General features: G+C 42.6%; 1 protein-coding gene across 1 annotated transcript; it reads left to right on the top strand.

Annotated features, from left to right (window-relative positions):
- The first annotated feature begins 3,302 nt into the window (after window positions 1-3,302).
- On the top strand, window positions 3,303-13,556 carry LOC123069556 (protein TPR1). The gene is made up of 25 exons (XM_044492444.1): window positions 3,303-3,606; window positions 4,701-4,880; window positions 5,007-5,120; window positions 5,832-5,990; window positions 6,070-6,244; window positions 6,333-6,456; window positions 8,059-8,153; window positions 8,234-8,369; window positions 8,515-8,624; window positions 8,767-8,836; window positions 8,951-9,024; window positions 9,131-9,226; window positions 9,309-9,401; window positions 9,644-9,771; window positions 9,854-10,100; window positions 10,171-10,338; window positions 10,429-10,524; window positions 10,634-10,789; window positions 10,869-10,979; window positions 11,060-11,239; window positions 11,456-11,584; window positions 11,668-11,763; window positions 11,835-12,017; window positions 12,097-12,272; window positions 13,070-13,556. The coding sequence occupies exons 1-25, from the start codon at window positions 3,527-3,529 to the stop codon at window positions 13,284-13,286; spliced, it is 3,393 nt and encodes a 1,130-aa protein (XP_044348379.1). The 5' UTR covers window positions 3,303-3,526; the 3' UTR covers window positions 13,287-13,556.
- Window positions 13,557-17,350: the final 3,794 nt, after the last annotated feature.

Genomic DNA, 17,350 nt, shown 5'->3' with positions numbered 1-17,350 from the left:
GAGTATTGAAATCTTCATGTCAAAACTAGATTATTGCTTTGAATCATAAAAAAGTCCAAATGTCCATACCACAAAGGAAAATAATATCTAATGAACATGTTAGACAACATTCCACATCAAAAATTCTGTTTTTACCATTTACCTACTCAAGGACGAGCATGAATTAAGATTGGGGATGTTGATACGTCTTCAATGTATCTATAATTTTTTATTGTTCCATGTTGTTATATTATCAATCTTGGATGTTTTACAATCATTTTATAGCAACTTTATATTATTTTTTGGGACTAACCTATTGACATAGTGCCCAGTGCCAGTTGCTGTATTCTGCATGTTTCAATGTTACATCGCAGGAAATCAGTACCAAACGGAGTCCAAACACAGCGAAACTTTTTGGAGATTTTTTTGGACCAGAAGACACACGATGGGCCAAGGAAGTACCAAAGGGGGGCTCTGAGGGGAGCAGAACCCACCTGGGCGCGCCTGGGGGCCTAGGCGCGCCCTGCTGGGTTGTGCCCACCTCGGCCGCCTCCCGCACCGCCTCTTTGCTGTATAAATACCCCGAAAATCTAAAAACCCTAGGGGAGGAGACGAAACACAATCCAACCGCCGCAAGTTTCAGAAACCACAGATCAAATCTAGACACCATCACGGAGGGGTTCATCATCCTCATTGGTGCCTCTCCGATGATGCGTGAGTAGTTCATTGTAGACCTTCGGGTCCGTAGTTAGTGGCTAGATGGTTTCCTCTCTCTCTTGATTCTCAATACAATGGTATCTTGGAGATCTATTTGATGTAACTCTTTTTGCGGTGTGTTTGTTGGGATCCGATGAACTTTGAGTTTATGATCAGATTTATGTTTTTATCCATGAAAGTTATTTGAGTCTTCTGATCTCTTATATGCATGATTACTTATAGCCTCGTATTTCTTCTTCGAATCTTTGGTTTAGTTAGGCCGACTAGATCGATTTTTCTTGCCATGGGAAGATGTGCTTTGTGATGGGTTCGATCTTACGATGCTCAATCCCAGTGACAGAATGGGAAATGACACGTATGTATCGTTGCCATTAAGGATGACATGATGGGGTCTATTCCTACATGAATAGATCTGTCTACATCATGTCATTGTTCTTATTGCATTACTCTGTTTTTCCATGAACTTAATACACTAGATGCATGCTGGATAGCGGTTGATGTGTGGAGTAATAGTAGTAGATGCAGGCATGAGTCAGTCTACAAATCTTGGATGCGATGCCTATATAATGATCATTGCCTGGATATCATCATAATTATTTGAAGTTCTATAAATTTCCCAACAATAATTTGTTTACCCATCGTATGCTATTTTTCTCGAGAGAAGCCACTAGTGCAATCTATGGCCTCTGGGTCTATTTTCTCATCATATATGTTCTGATCTATATTGCTATTTGCCTTTTCTTTTATTTTCAGATCTATATTATCAAAAACCCAAAAATACCCCGCTGAATTTTATTTACTTTTATTTGCATCTATCAATCTACTACAATTTTTATCCCGTCAACTTGACAATTTCTGGCATCGTCACCCGAAAGGGATTGACAACTCCTTTAACACGTCGGGTTGCAAGTATTTGTTCTTTGTGTGTAGGTACCGTTTACATAATGTTGCTTGGTTCTCCTACTGGTTCGATAACCTTGGCCTCATCACTGAGGGAAATACCTACCGTAGCTGTGCTGCATCATCCCTTCCTCTTTGGGGAAATACCGACGTAGTTCAAGCTGCATCATGGAGCGGCGGCGAAGTCAAGAGAGAAAATGGGGAGGATGGAGTCGTGGGTCCGGGAATGGTTTTGGGTGGGTCGGGGGTGTCAAAGGCCTACATGGCTGCTGTCCGGACTCCCGCAAAGCCCCCCACATTTGTCTCGGGTTTGTCGGGAAAAGTACATCTGGACCGCTCGACGGACCGATACATGCCACGTTGGATGGTAAACCGCGTCTGGACCATGCGGTCCGGACAATTTGCGGGCGGTATGAGGGTCCACCTTGGAGATGCCCTTAGATTTGAGTGAAGCATATGGGTTATTGTTTTCCTTCCTTAAACCAAGGCGACAGGGAAAACTCTTCTTTCCAAACTTCGCCAGCGATTTCGTGGATTCGCCTCTGATCTGCTTGCCGCTCCGGCGGCCGGTGGCGGGGAGGGGAATCCCGATGCCTCCGCTCCGGTTAGTACTTTAGGTTAGGGATTTTTAGTCCTCGCAGGTGGGGTGCTCATGTGGATGGCGACGCTATTTTTTCGAGTTTGTCTTCAGGGTTCCGATCCTTCTCGAGTACGTTTGTCTGGACGTAATGGATGGAGCTCAGACGTAGATTCCCGTTGTCTCTTTGGGGAGGTGAGGTTGGGCTTCTTGTCCTGCGGCGAGATTTGGCGTCAGGTACTTCAGATCTATACGCGGGTTCAAAAGCGACGACTGCGGCTCTAGGGTGCTTAGTCCTTAGGAGCACGTGCATGAATACTACCCAGCTATCATCGACAAGGTCAAGCTGTCTCCGATAGGGGAGAGGCGACAGCGGCACGTCGACGGCTCGTTCTGGCGGTAGTAGTGGTTGCTTGGGGGTGTTGGAATCTTAATGTTAATTTTTATTATGTTCAAGACGTTTTATACTTCACCTGAAATTTGATAATAGATCTGGATTATTTTTGAAAAAAAAGACTGAGTGAAGCATGGTATAGCGAGAGAAATAGAGGATGAAACAGTTTTCAACATTTTTTGCATTCACTCGGTCAAACTGAGAAAACCAAATCAAAGGGATTGGTTGGAGACACATCTGGCCGATCAATTTCACAATCGAGATGAGCTCCGATTTTTCAGTACCTGCTGGTTGGATAGTGCACGATCAATACACGTCACCCCATTCACTCAGTCGGTGGTACGCCATTAACTACCCTGTCCACGCTACGCAAAACCGATCCGAGAGACCGAGAGAAACGTCCACTCGTAGCGCGGTTAACGTATCGTATCGTGTCGTGTCGTGTCGTGTGGCGGCACGCTCTTGCGTCGCGATCCACGGGTACCCGACTCGTCTCGCGCCCACGTCGCCCTCACGACCGGACGCCAGCTCACGAATATCCACCCGATTTAATCCCGCTCCCTTCGATTCCGCTTCTCCCAGCCTTTCATATAAGACCACCGGCCTATTCATACGCGCGTGCACCTATCGATACGCGGCGCGGCGTATCGCAGATAAGCCAGTGGGGGTGGCGTGGGGAGAGAGAAAAGGGCGAGAGGTCTGCAACGCATCGAAGAAAGCGAGACTAAAGTTTCTCTCTCCCCCTCTGCATCCGTCCTCCCTCCCTCCCTCCACATCTCTCCGTCTCTCTCTCTCCCTCCCTCCCCCCATCCATCTCTCCATCTCTCTCTCCTCACGAGAGGGGCGGCGACGACGACGGCGGAACCCTAGAATTCGCCCGCTCCCTCCGAGCCCGCGCGAGCGAGCGACGCGCGCCGGCGGCGGGGCAGATCGAGCTCCTGGGTGGCGGCGCGGGCGCCATGTCGTCCCTCAGCCGCGAGCTCGTCTTCCTCATCCTCCAGTTCCTCGACGAGGAGAAGTTCAAGGAGACCGTGCACAAGTCGGTACCCTGCCGCCGTCTCTCTCCTCCCCTGCCGGCCCGTGGGCTATTTTTTTCTCTCTCGGTTGGTGGCTGGCTGGGCTCCAGAAGCCACCCCCTAGGGATTTGTTTCGGTGCGCTGTGATTTTTTCCCCTTCCTTTTCGCGATTTCCCCGAAATAAATCTCCGGGTGTTTTTTCTCGCGTCTAGTAGTACTACTTTGTTTTGGGTTTTGAGTTCATGGGGAGGAATGTTTATTTCCTTTTATTACTTTTGCTCCGTTTGATCTGTTCCGTACGCGCGGTAAATCCCTGCCAAGTTTCGTGTTCGGTCGTTCTTATCCTTTTTTTCTCCGTCATAATTATTCTTTAATTTTGTTTAGTCAAAATGGATTCGCTTAGTCTCTACCGCAATTTTCCCTTTTAGTTGGGCAGTTCAGGGGTAGATTCGAAATTTCGCGATCGCGTGAGTCGTGTCTTTTTCCTCTTGTTTCTTTTTCCTTCAGCGTGCGAAAATAATACTAATGAACTAGTACTAGTTTTTTTCTCTCGTAACTTAGACTATTTCCTTTTCTTCTCTGCCGGCCACTTCAATTGGTAGAAAGTGAGATCTTCTAGATCAAGTGTGGTTAGTCCAGATAAAAAAAGTAGTTAGTCCAGTGATTGCGTGGCATTGTTGTCTCCTGTGCGGCGCCTTTTCCGAGTAAAACATCAGTAAATGGAGAAGCGTAGATGGCATTTACCTGGATTGCAGTATTGTTGCGAAATCCCTGCCAAATTTGGACATTGAGCGCGCAACTGGGTATGCAACCATCCATCTAAACAAATGGATTGGTCTGGAACTCTGTTTTGTTTTCACTTGTATTCTGTACTGTCGTCAGTACGGTCATGCGTGACGCCTACCGTGGACAGCTCGGGTTGGCAGTAGTGAGCGCTAGAGTTGCTGGTATCGGGAAAAACAATGTTGTGAGCTCAAGAATTGCACTGTTAGGGTCTTCCTGAGTGCTTATACTACCATTTTTTGCCCCTTCGAGCTCTGGTCCATCTGTTATTATGTTTAGTGCAATGGAGTATTGCAATCTTTTTATGTGATTTTGATGATGCATGATGCTGCAGGCTTGAACAAGAGTCAGGCTTTTACTTCAACGTCAAGTACTTTGAGGAGAAGGTCCATGCTGGGGAGTGGGATGAGGTGGAAAGGTATCTCTCAGGTTTCACCAAGGTGGACGACAATAGGTATTCGATGAAGATCTTCTTTGAGATCAGGAAGCAGAAGTATTTGGAAGCGCTTGATAGGTAATATTCTTGCATTTCTTGTGGATTTGTACCCCACTCTGAAAAGGATCAGGGGTTTCCTGTCCCCTCTTTTTGGCATTGGTTGAAACTAAAGTTTACTAATTTGCTGTAATAAATTTCTAACAGGCATGATAGAGCGAAGGCGGTAGATATTCTTGTCAAGGATCTTAAAGTCTTCTCGACATTCAATGAGGAGTTATATAAAGAGATAACACAGCTTCTCACTCTTGAGAATTTCAGGTTCTTTTTTCCTACCCCATGTTATCTTTATTGTCTGTTTTTTCTTTTTCTTTATGTGTAAGCCATCCTGGAAGCTTCTTGTAATTGATGTTTGTGTTATATGGTACCTCACTAATCTGTTCCTTTCTGTGAGCTGTTACCGGTAATACAGTGGAAAATGATATAGTTGGTTGTTTAGAAAAGTGCTTGGATCTTCAATTGCTTCGGACTGTTGAAACACAAATTCAAATATCTTTCTTGATATTTTAGCTTATATAGTATTGAACTTCTACGCTTGGCGCGGTTTCATTTTGTCTGCAATCACATCGTTCATTTTTTTTTATCATATCATGGATTAAAATGAAACTTTTAGCTGACTGAGCTTACAGGCAGGGCAACTGCATCGACCTGTTAACACTTTGATAATCCAGTTATTATCTACTAAATGACATGGGCGCACATCGCTACTTGAAACAATACAAGGGGTTATTATAAGATGGCTACTTGGAAAACATTATTAACCAGGGTCTACATGTAGTACTTAGTTATGATTTGTAAATTCTTGTTCTTGAGTGTGGTGGCATTCCTGAACTGTTGCTTTTAACAATTTATGTGGTATGCGTGTGCCTTTTTCATCAATCTAATTTGTCTATGTATATATTATCAGTATTTTGGTTTTACTATTCTCTGTAAATTAGCTCAAACCATTTACAGTTTGCTATTTTCCTGCAGGGAAAATGAACAGCTATCTAAGTATGGGGATACAAAATCTGCTCGCAGTATTATGCTGATTGAGCTAAAAAAACTAATCGAAGCAAATCCCCTTTTCCGGGAAAAACTTGTCTTTCCAACCCTTAAAGCATCCCGTTTGCGGACTTTAATTAACCAAAGGTTTGGACTAAATAATCTAATGGTGTTATGCTATCTGAGTCTGTTTTCATGTTTCATAATTCCTTGAGAACATGTGCAGCTTAAACTGGCAGCATCAACTTTGTAAAAACCCTCGGCCAAATCCAGATATCAAGACGTTATTCACGGATCACACTTGCTCTCCTCCCAATGGAGCACGTACATCTCCTGTATCTGTACCATTGGCAGCTGTTCCGAAGGCTGGTGCAGCATACCAGCCACTCACAGGCCATGCTGTATGTTCTCTCTATAATATCATTTCCTGCTTATGTGCGTTTTATGATCCTTATAGTTTACTAACATCCAGTATGTTCATTAACGCAGCCATTCCAGCCTCCTCCTCCTGCCGGTCCATCTTTAGCTGGTTGGATGACAAGTGCTGCTGTTTCTTCATCCATTCAGTCTGCTGCCGTGGCAGCATCATCAATGTCTGTTCCACCAAATCAAGGTATTGTGGTAAACTTGTGCCTTTCTGTTGACATGCATCGAGTGGCTTGTTTTACACATCTTTGAACCAAACTTGATACTTCGCTAGTTGATAATAACTAACACGTCTTATGTCTGGAGTTTTACCTTTTTACGTACAGAAGATGTTGGTACTAATACACTCCCCTTGCAGTTCAAAATAAAAAAACACTCCCCTTGTAATCTTCCTCTGACCTAAACCTGTCCATCTGGTTATGCATACCTTTTTCTCTCACTAGGGATGGCATATTCAAGCATATCTGTAAACATAGTTGACATACTTGGCTTTCTGGTTATTTTTTTTAAAATGACAATTTTTTTATAAAAAAATATCTGGTGTTGATTTTTAATGAAAACTTAAGATCTGCTGAACAAGAAATATGAGTTATGAGATGATCCTTGCAATCAGCCTGTGCAATTGGTGGTTGGGCACTTCTATGTCGTTGGAGTTGCAGTTACCTTGACCGTTGTAGCCCTAATTAGTCTTTCTGCAATTGTATCCAATGCTAAGCATTCTCCACAGAGTACCCTTGCAATGGTTTTATGGGGAAGGTCTCGAATAAAGTTTCCTTGTTAAGACAAGTCAATAAATATTTCTGCTGTTATATTCATGCTAAATATTCTTTCAAGTTTGCCAGTCTTCATTACCATTGTTGTTGTTGCCAGAGCGCAAACACAGATCCATTAGTCTGCATGTCTTGTGGTGTATATGATTTTATTCTCGTTTTTGCAATCAGGAAGTTATTTTTGGAGAGGGAATGGGTTGTTAATTTGTATCTTAGAAACATGCACTGTTACCTTGGTCTCAACTGATTAGAATGCATGGATTCGTAAATCAGACGTTTATATGCAATTAAGAAGGGACATCCGTGTTACCTAGTGGTTAAGCACAAGGTTGTTGTTGTTGGGTTCTTGGGTTTAAGTCCCCACTTACCTTCTTGAAAAATGGCAGATCCTTCTACCTATTCTCGCCTCTGTGTGTCGAAAGTAACAATGTTGTGAGAAGTAACGAATCTACAATGAAATAATTACACGATAAACTAGAGCAATAAGTTATTTTCAATGCAGAGTTTGGTGTGCCATATACTTTATGCCAGTTCATCTTTGGAGCATTATGCTCTTCATGTGTGTGATTCTGTACTGAGATGATCACATACATGCCACTGTTGTTATTACCTCCGTCATGCAGTTTCTGTTTTGTAGGGCGATATATGTATAGTACTTTTCTCTCTTCTCCAAGGCCCTTTTATGTATATGTAATACTCCCTCCGTCCCATAATATAAGAACGTTTTTTACACTAGTGTAGTGTCAAAAACGTTCTTATATTATGGGACGGAGGGAGTACTTCATACTGACTTGTATATTAAGGAGTATAATGGATCAATGTTATACAGTTACTTTATGAGATTAACTTAACAGTCCTGGCTTAGTTCTTTCAGGATGTAGAGCTTTAGTTCTTCATGCCAACAAAAATGAACATGTAGTTTTATTATTGCCATTTTGTTTGTTGTGATGGGAAATGTATTATGTGTTTGGTTGTCCTATGACCTCAGTTCTATACTTAACAGTACATTATTTCCCCAGGCATGATGAAACGCCCAGCTATATCAGACTATCAAAGTGCAGAATCTGAGCAACTAATGAAGCGATTGAGGCCCGCTGGACATGGTATTGATGAGGTAATGTTGCACTGAGTCAAGATTTACGACCACGGTGCATTTTGCATGAGCTAAAGAAAATTATCCGTACTTATTTGCAGGCCACCTATCCTGCACCTACTCCTCAACCTTCATGGTCATTGGATGACCTTCCTAGGACAGTGGCGTGCACATTATCACAGGGATCTAATGTAACTAGCATGGACTTTCATCCTTCTCGTCATACACTACTACTAGGTACAATTAAGATTCCTCATTTACTCTTATCTTAAAAAAAATGATGTAGTTCCAACTTGGCAAGTACAAAAGGTGTCTCATGTGGTTTGGGCAAATCTTCGAACAACACCTTATTGATTTTCTTGTCTTATTTACTGCTCAATAGTTGGATCTGGTAATGGTGAATTTACACTTTGGGAGATTGGTCTGCGTGAGAGGCTGGTCTCAAAGCCCTTCAAAATTTGGGACATGCAAGCATGTTCAGCACAATTTCAGGTAACTGAGATCTCAAACAAGTTGAAGTTCTGAATGTAATTTACTCCTGTTTGCTTTTACTTGTACTCTTGTACTTGTTTGCAAGTGTCACATGTTTTGATATTATATATGTGCCTGACTATTTTACCTCTTATGAGAAAAGAGTGTCTTGGCTAAAGACTCTTCCATGCCCATTAATCGAGTTACATGGAGCCCTGATGGAGACTTGATTGGTTAGTGCTAATATTCAATCTTCAGTCAGTAACTCTGCATTGCACTCCATTGTTGCTTAAGTTCCCCATATTGTGCTCCATTGTTGCTTAAGCTTCCTCTTTTTTGGTTTCTAGGAGTTGCATTTGCAAAACATTTGATCCATCTGTACGCATACCAACAACCAAATGAAGCACGCCAAGTTTTAGAGGTTTGTAGAACTTCTAATTCCGCATTGAACTTCAATTTTATAGATGTTACATTTCATATTTTATTAAATGACTTTTTGTTACTAAATCATTTATTCATCATGTCAGATTGAGGCTCATTCTGGAGGAGTTAATGACATAGCATTCTCCCGGCCAAATAAGCAACTATGTGTTGTCACTTGCGGAGATGACAAGCTGATAAGGGTATTTGACTTGTCGTAAATGGTTATCATCTATTTCATTTTCCCTAGGCCTGGTCTTCTGTAACTTCCTTTCCATTTTGTAGGTCTGGGATATGCATGGACAGAAAATATATTCGTTTGAAGGACACGAGGCACCTGTGTATTCTATTTGCCCTCACCACAAAGAGACTATTCAGGTATGTTGTCTGAATAGAATATTTAGGCATCAACACTTCGAATGCAATGATGATATCTGTGGTTGCTCCTTATATATGCCGTAAAAGTGTACTCAACTTTAATTTGAATTGAGGCAGTATGAGCCATTATGGATGATGCCTGTACTTTGTGAACTGAACGAGGTTTATGGGTGCATGGCTTTTTCAAGCACTTAAGCATTTTTCTGATGTACTGATACACAATTTTATTGTGTTCCCTACAGTTTATTTTCTCAACTTCCATTGATGGGAAAATTAAGGCATGGCTTTATGACAATGCGGGATCTAGGGTGGACTATGATGCTCCAGGAAAATGGTGTACTACAATGCTTTATAGTGCCGATGGAACTAGGTAAACATGATGTGTTATTTTGCTCACTAGAAGTGTTTTGAGTTATTCTAGATGTAATATTTTACTTGTCGATTATTTGAAGGTTGTTCTCATGCGGAACAAGCAAAGAGGGAGACTCACATTTGGTCGAGTGGAACGAAAGCGAAGGATCTATCAAGAGAACATATTCTGGATTCCGCAAAAAGGCATCTGGTGTAGTGCAGGGTGTCGTGCAGTTTGATACAGCTCAGAATCACATTTTAGCTGCCGGGGAAGATAACCAAATTAAATTTTGGGATGTTGATAACACCAACATGCTTACCTTTATTGATGCCGACGGAGGCTTGCCAGTTAGTCTCTGTTCCCTATTATATTTGCCAACCTTTTCTTTAGTAATCTAACCTCTGTACATTCTAACAGGGCCTTCCCCGGTTAAGGTTCAATAAAGAAGGGAATCTTCTTGCTGTTACTACAGTAGACAATGGCTTTAAGATACTTGCAAATTCTGATGGGCTCAGATCTTTACGGGCTTTTGGGAACCGGCCTTTTGAGGCGTTTAGGTCGCCATATGAAGCTTCTGCGATGAAGGTAAGCACATGTATTCCTGCCTGCTATTGTCATGACAGATTGCGGGCGTAGTTTTCAGGAAGTTTCTAACCTTGAGTGTCGAATTAATAGGTCTCAGGTGCTCCTGTTGTTGCGGGCATCTCTCCTAACATTGGCCGAATGGATAACTTAGACAGGAACTCTCCTGCAAAGCCATCTCCTATACTGGTATGCTGATCCAGAAGAAAGTAGACTTTGATAAGTTTCATATGTTTTAATGCCTCTATGCTTACATTATCAACAACAATGCAATCTTACTTAATCATGATTATGATAGAATGGCGCTGATCCAGCATCTAGAAGCATAGATATAAAGCCAAGAATCTCAGAAGAAAAACCTGATAAAGCCAAACCTTGGGAGCTGATGGAAGTTCTAAATCCCCAGCAATTCCGTGTAGCTACATTGCCAGAAACTCCAGAACAAACCAGCAAGGTTCGGTCCATCTTATTCTTGATTGTGTGTTTGTACTTTTTCATCACGAAATTTCTGAGAAGCTTACCAACATATGCAGGTTGTCAGACTTCTGTACACAAATTCTGGTGTCGGTTTGTTAGCACTAGGGTCTAACGCCATTCAAAGGCTGTGGAAATGGAACCGAAATGAGCAGAATCCAAGTGGGAAGGTATATATATTTTTTCTATTGATTCCTTGTGTTTAGGTTAATTCAGATTGTTGTATAAAGTTTTCCTTTCATCTGAACAGGCCACGGCTAGTGTTGTGCCACAGCATTGGCAACCAAACAGTGGCCTTGTCATGGCAAATGATATCGGAGAAACACCTCCTGAGGAGTCAGTCCCATGCATTGCACTCTCCAAGAATGATTCTTATGTGATGTCTGCATGTGGTGGAAAGGTCTCATTGTTTAATATGATGACATTTAAGGTAATTTTAGTTATTTTATTTGGATGTATTTCAAAACTTCAGGAATTTTGAATGATGCATCTGTAGGTCTTAAGTATATAGTATGTTGTGTGTGGATGGGCCAATCAGGTCCAATTTCTGGGGTGGCCCATGAGGCCTTTGTACTGTGCTGTATCCCCTCTTTAAATCAAGAATAAGGTGCATTGTGCTGAAACATTAACAGCATCTTTCCTACAGGTGATGACAACATTCATGCCACCTCCACCAGCATCGACCTTTTTAGCATTTCACCCTCAAGATAATAACATCATAGCAATTGGAATGGAAGATTCAACCATCCACATATACAATGTCAGGGTAGATGAGGTACTAAAACTTAAAAATTGCCACAGATTATCAAGTTATTGAATCACTGCTTTGCTGCTGTATTGAGCTTTTTACCTTTTCAGGTCAAAATTAGACTCAAAGGACATCAAAAGAGGATAACCGGATTGGCCTTTTCCAACAGCCTGCATATACTTGTTTCTTCTGGCGCTGATGCACAGGTTACTACTGATGACACCCTTTCTATTTTTGCATTTTCATTGGTCAGTCATTTACTGTCCTCATTTTGCAGTTATGTGTGTGGGCCACCGATTCTTGGGAAAAGAAGAAATCGGTCGCTATACAAATGCCAGCTGGGAAGACTCCATCAGGAGACACAAGGGTTCAGTTTAATTCTGACCAAAATCGCTTGTTAGTAGTCCATGAGACTCAGATAGCTATTTATGATGCGTCCAAGATGGAGAGAATCTACCAGGTAGCATATCATATATTTGATGGAAACATTTTGTTACTGTCTGTGTCTGTTAATAATCTCTTTCTCGATCTTGTTTCAGTGGATACCTCAGGGCACTTTGTCAGCTGCCATATCACACGCATCGTACTCGTGCAATAGCCAACTAGTTTTTGCTGCTTTTACTGATGGTAATGTTGCCATCTTTGATGCGGATAACTTGAGATTACGATGCCGAATTGCATCATCTGCTTACATGTCTACGGCAGCCATAAACAGGTAATCTCTTTTTGTACATTGGTTGCACAATATTCGCCTGAACATCATGCCACAAATTCTGAGTGCTGCTACATTTTGATTTTCATTTGCCCTCTGAAAGATTATAACCATCCGATAACTGATCAGCAAGCAAATTTTGAGTATGGAATTGCATCGGATATTATGGAAATACATATATTTGGGGAAATCAATGAATATTTAATGTATTAATAACAACAAAATTCCAAACTCCAGTCTCAGAAACATTTAACCCATTATATTTTTCACGCAAACTTTTAAGTTAAGAAAGAAAAAAGAACATGTGTGCTTTGAGCTTGTTAAGAACAAGCCAGTGTAGAAATTATTGGTGGGTAAGATCATCAGCTACATGTTGATTGGCTAATGTCGAGGTGTATTTACTGGCATTTTTATTCGTTCAAGTTTTGGTATTGGTGGACTGGCTTAATGAGTACTCAACTTTGTAAGACCTAGCTTCCTGGTTTCAAGAGCAAGGTAATACACGAAGGCAGTGTTTAGTTGATGACCGATGCAATCCAAGATAGGTAATCACCAATGTCTTGACATTATTGTGGGAAACACGTGGGATGGGCGTTGACTGTTGACATCCATTAACCATTTACGTAAATACAAGCCTAATCATTGGATATCTAGTGTAAAGTACAATAGACATAGACAAGAAACTATGACATTTGTATTTTTGAATTTCCATTCCACTATAAGTTTCAGATTATGGCAATACTTTACTGCTCTTACATGCTTCTTATATGATCTAACAACCATACCTCTCTTGGCTCCAGCAATCCACCCGTTTACCCTTTTGTTGTTGCTGGACACCCACAAGAACCAAATCAATTTGCAGTCGGGCTTTCAGATGGATCCGTTAAAGTGATGGAGCCGTTGGAGTCCGACGGGAAGTGGGGGACGCCTGCTCCAGTGGAAAATGGGGTGGCCAACGGAAGGGCGCCAGCATCATCAGCTACAAGCAATCCAGCCACAGATCAAAACCAAAGATAGATGCATGTTGAGTTAATTGTAAAATCTTGTCATCCGCATGTTGGTGTCAGCAAGGTTATTGTTGCGTTTCTTGGGAATGTAAGATTAGCTGTGTGTTTATGTTGTAGATTGTGAGATGATTACCCTTGCTCCTATGAGTGATGATCTTGTGATAGGGATAAAGTTCATAAGAAGGTTCGCCTTAGGTTTTGGGCAGTTGAAACGGAATAGCCGGACCCTGTAGGTATCTTGATGCATAATGATGTAAATCAGTTCATGGTTTTGCATCCATTTTTTCGGGAAAGAGGGATAAAGCCCCGGGCCTCGGCATGGATTGATGCACATATACATTTGTTATTGCATAATCGTTAAGAATCCAACATCACAAAAGGGAGTACAAGTTCATGTAGGCCCTTACAGAGGCTGATACAGCCGACAAGAGCAACGGGATTACATGATGCCTGAAGCGTTGCTAGCATCGGTACGCTTTGGTTTACCCTTCGTAATGGTTGCTTCGGAGAAAAGCTATTGTGATTGGGACGTGGAGTTTCTACACCCTGCCTCAAATGCTCCTGGCGTAAACATTAAAATAAAAAAACTCTGATTTTTTTTTGGCATACTTGAAGAAATGTTTGTTGTGCATGCAAAATTTCATCACAAAATCACATTGGTGCAAGATGTGGTAGAAAAAACAAAATTGATGCTCTGAAGATGTTACTTTCAAACGCATTTTGAAGCTCTAATTTCTTTTTGCCATGACTTTTATCAATGTGATTCCGTGATAAAATTTTGCATGTATGACAAACATTTCTTAAAGTATGCCACAAATGTTTTTGGAACGAAGACGCCAACGGTGTCCGGCTTTAAATTAATAAAGCCAACAGGCGGTAACCGACAAAGTACAACAAGTTCACGACATCGAACAGGCCTACAGACAGACCAAAATAAGCGCAAGTCACAGTTTACCAATCTTCAGCACGCAGGCTGGCAACACATCAGCTCGCAGGCTGGCAAAGCAAGGTCTGGAAAGAAAACACCTAGACGCGCAAAAGGTGGCAAGGATGAGGACGATGCATCAGTCTTGGCCAGCATCGTGTATGCCACAAATTTCTTTTCAGTTTTTTTTTCTATTTTTGGTTTTACTGTTCACACCTGAAGCATTTGAGTCCGGATGTAGAAAGGTACTTTCGCTCCCTGCTTGCACCTGTGACAAGTACCTTTCTACATTCGGCAAGTACCTCAACATTAGTGTAGATTGAAAACCAAGCTGTATATTGTAGTCGGTTGTTACGTCACTACTGGAAAAGGGCTTATAGGTGACCTCAGTGGCGGATAGGGCCGGGCACCCGTCACAGCTAATTTTGAAATCTAGCAGCGGCGGGTGACAAAGCACACCCGCCAGTGCTGGTAGCGTAGCAGTGGCGGGTGATCCCCAGCGGCCGCCATAGATGGCCTCGCAAAAATTGCGATACTGGTGAAACCTGGCACTGGCGGGCATTGCCGCGCACCCGCCACTGCTACATCGTATTACAGTGGCGGTCGTGGAATATGCTCGCCACGACATAGTGGGGTGACCCTCTTAAATTTTATATTTTCCGTATCCGGATGTTTGAAGTGGCTGGCAACAGAGGTACTCGTCACTGCTGCAATGCAGTCAGTAGTGCAAATAAAAAAAGGTTTAGAGCGGAGAGTGCTGCCTAGTGCCCGCTACAGATGTTTATTGCCTTTTTTCTTGCCCGAAATTCAGTTCATGCCGTGAAAATATCAAACCAACTCCAAAAGTTGTCAAATTTTAGCATGGGGCTTTTGATGGGGTATATTACACATGGAAAAATATGTTTAAAAACTGAGTTTTGTGTGTGAGGTGGTCGTTTCGGAACCCTATACACTTGGAGAGTGTCATGTTTGCACCCGATGTGCATCAGATTTTGGGCGTAAAGATCTCTAACTTTGATCACACCCTACAGGTGTTCAATGGAGATGGCATGGAAATTTCAAACATTTCCAACATCGTTAGCATGATCAAAGTTTGTTTTGCATTTTTTACTTGCCGAAAATTCAGTTAATGTCGTGAAAATAGCAAACCAACTCCAAAAGTTGTCAAATTGTAGCACGGAGCTTATGATGGCGTATATTACACATGGAATTTTTTTCAAGTGCAAAATATGTTTAAAAAATGAGTTATGTATGTCAGGTGGTCGTTTCGAAACCCTATACACTTGGCGGGAGAGTGTCCTGTTTGCACACGATGTGCATCAGGTTTCGGTCTAAACGATCTCTAATTCTTATCACACCATATAGGTGTTCAATAAAGACGGCCTGGAAAGTATCAAACATTTCCAACATCGCTAGCATGACCAAAGTTTGTTTTGCGTTTTTTACTTGCCGAAAATTCAGTTAACGTCGCGAAAATTGCAAACCAACTCCAATAGTTGTCAAATTGTAGCACGGGTGTATATTACACATGGAAAAAAATTCAAGTCTAAAAATGTCAAAGTGCACTGTCGTATTTGTACGCAATGAATATTTGTAAAAGCAGATTTTAGGTACGTAGGCTTTTGGCTGGCGGGTGGCCCTAGCCGCCCGCCGTAGCTAATGTTAGCACTGGCGGGTGCCTGTACTGTCCGCCGTGTTTTAACCGAAAACACATGCCCCACCCGCGCATTCTTTCGAAACTTACCTAATCCGTTCCCCTCTTCTCCCCCTCTCGCGCGCTCGTCCACCGCAACCGCCGCCGGCCACCGCGCACCTCTCTCTACTCTTGCGCGCTCCAGTTAGCCGTCACGCCTCTCTCTACTGTCGCTCGGTCCGGTCTACAGCCGTCGCTGGTGCTCGTACTCTGTCGCCACAGCAGCTGTAGTTTTTTCCCCGCGGAATCCGGTGGGCCGGCACCTTGACAACCTCGCGGCTGTCGCAATGAACCCGGCCGTCTCGTCAACACCATCGTCGGCATTGCAAATTTCTGATTCACATCTGTGTCAAGGTATAATTTCACTACATTTCACACACACACACACACACACACACACACACACACACATTCCCCTATTATAAATGATTGTAACATGTTCGATGAAATGCCACACAAAGGATTTAGATCTTAGATGTTCTTAGATGTACCTGCACAAACACATGGATGGGGTGGTGTCATTCGATGTAGAATCAGATGGCTGTGTTTGATTTGTAGGACTTAATATAAGTGCCAATATTTTGATGTAACGTTGTTTCGTTTCCGTTTCGTCAAATTTCTGGTACTCAATATGCCCTACCTTTAGCAAAGGTCATGCCGAATTTCCCAGTCGCCATTTTCTTTCTATGTTCAATCATAACTTTTTGTTACTATATTGCAGTTGGACAAATGGATCTTGATGCCGGAACACCATCTCAGAAGGAACCTCGGTACACCAATCCTGACGTCGAGATGAGCACCCCAGACGTGGATACTTCGGCCATCCCTGACGTCGAGATGGGCAATGACCAACAGGTAGAACCAACCACCAGGGCAGGGGATACGAGCCACACTGACGGGACTTCATCCAACATGGCCGCCACAAAGAAGAGCAACCGAAAGGCAAGGGATCCAAACAAGGTTCACGAAGGTAACATTGCAATCATCGCAGTTGGCCCGAGTGGTGAGCCAGTCACCCCAGAGGATGCAACAAAAAGGTATAGCAAAATGCTAGGTTGCATCTTGCGAAAAACCGTCCCGACCAGTAGCAAGGATTTGGTCAGACACAAGGAGAATCTACTACTAGCATTAAACCATAGTTATGAATTTCCACCGGATGTAAAGAAGTTAGCCAAAAATTATGCTACGTCAAAATGGCCAAAGATGTTAAGGGACTGGAGCAGTGCTCATTGCAATCTAGTTGGTAAGGACTTCGAGGCTGTTAAGCGGCTCAATCCAACTATGGATCATGAAGATTGGACGAAGTTTTGTGAATCCTCTAGTAGTGAGTCAAGCAAGGACATAAGCAACCATTTCAGTAAATTGCGGAAAAATCTGCCAGGTAACCACTGTTTGCGCCCTGGTGGTTACAAAGCTGCAGAACCCAAGTGGGAGAAGGAGGCCGCGGAGTGTATAG

Source organism: Triticum aestivum, chromosome 3B (genome assembly GCF_018294505.1).
Source record: "Triticum aestivum cultivar Chinese Spring chromosome 3B, IWGSC CS RefSeq v2.1, whole genome shotgun sequence".
Taxonomy (NCBI): domain Eukaryota; kingdom Viridiplantae; phylum Streptophyta; class Magnoliopsida; order Poales; family Poaceae; genus Triticum; species Triticum aestivum.
This window is presented reverse-complemented; position numbering and strand designations above follow the sequence as displayed.

Coding starts and splice junctions, on each gene's coding strand:
- LOC123069556 (XM_044492444.1), top strand. CDS start 3,527: ATGTCGTCCCTCAGCCGCGAGCTCGTCTTCCTCATCCTCCAGTTCCTC. Junction 5,121..5,831: donor CTCACTCTTGAGAATTTCAG/GTTCTTTTTTCC, acceptor ATTTTCCTGCAG/GGAAAATGAACAGCTATCTA. Junction 9,772..9,853: donor TATAGTGCCGATGGAACTAG/GTAAACATGATG, acceptor GATTATTTGAAG/GTTGTTCTCATGCGGAACAA.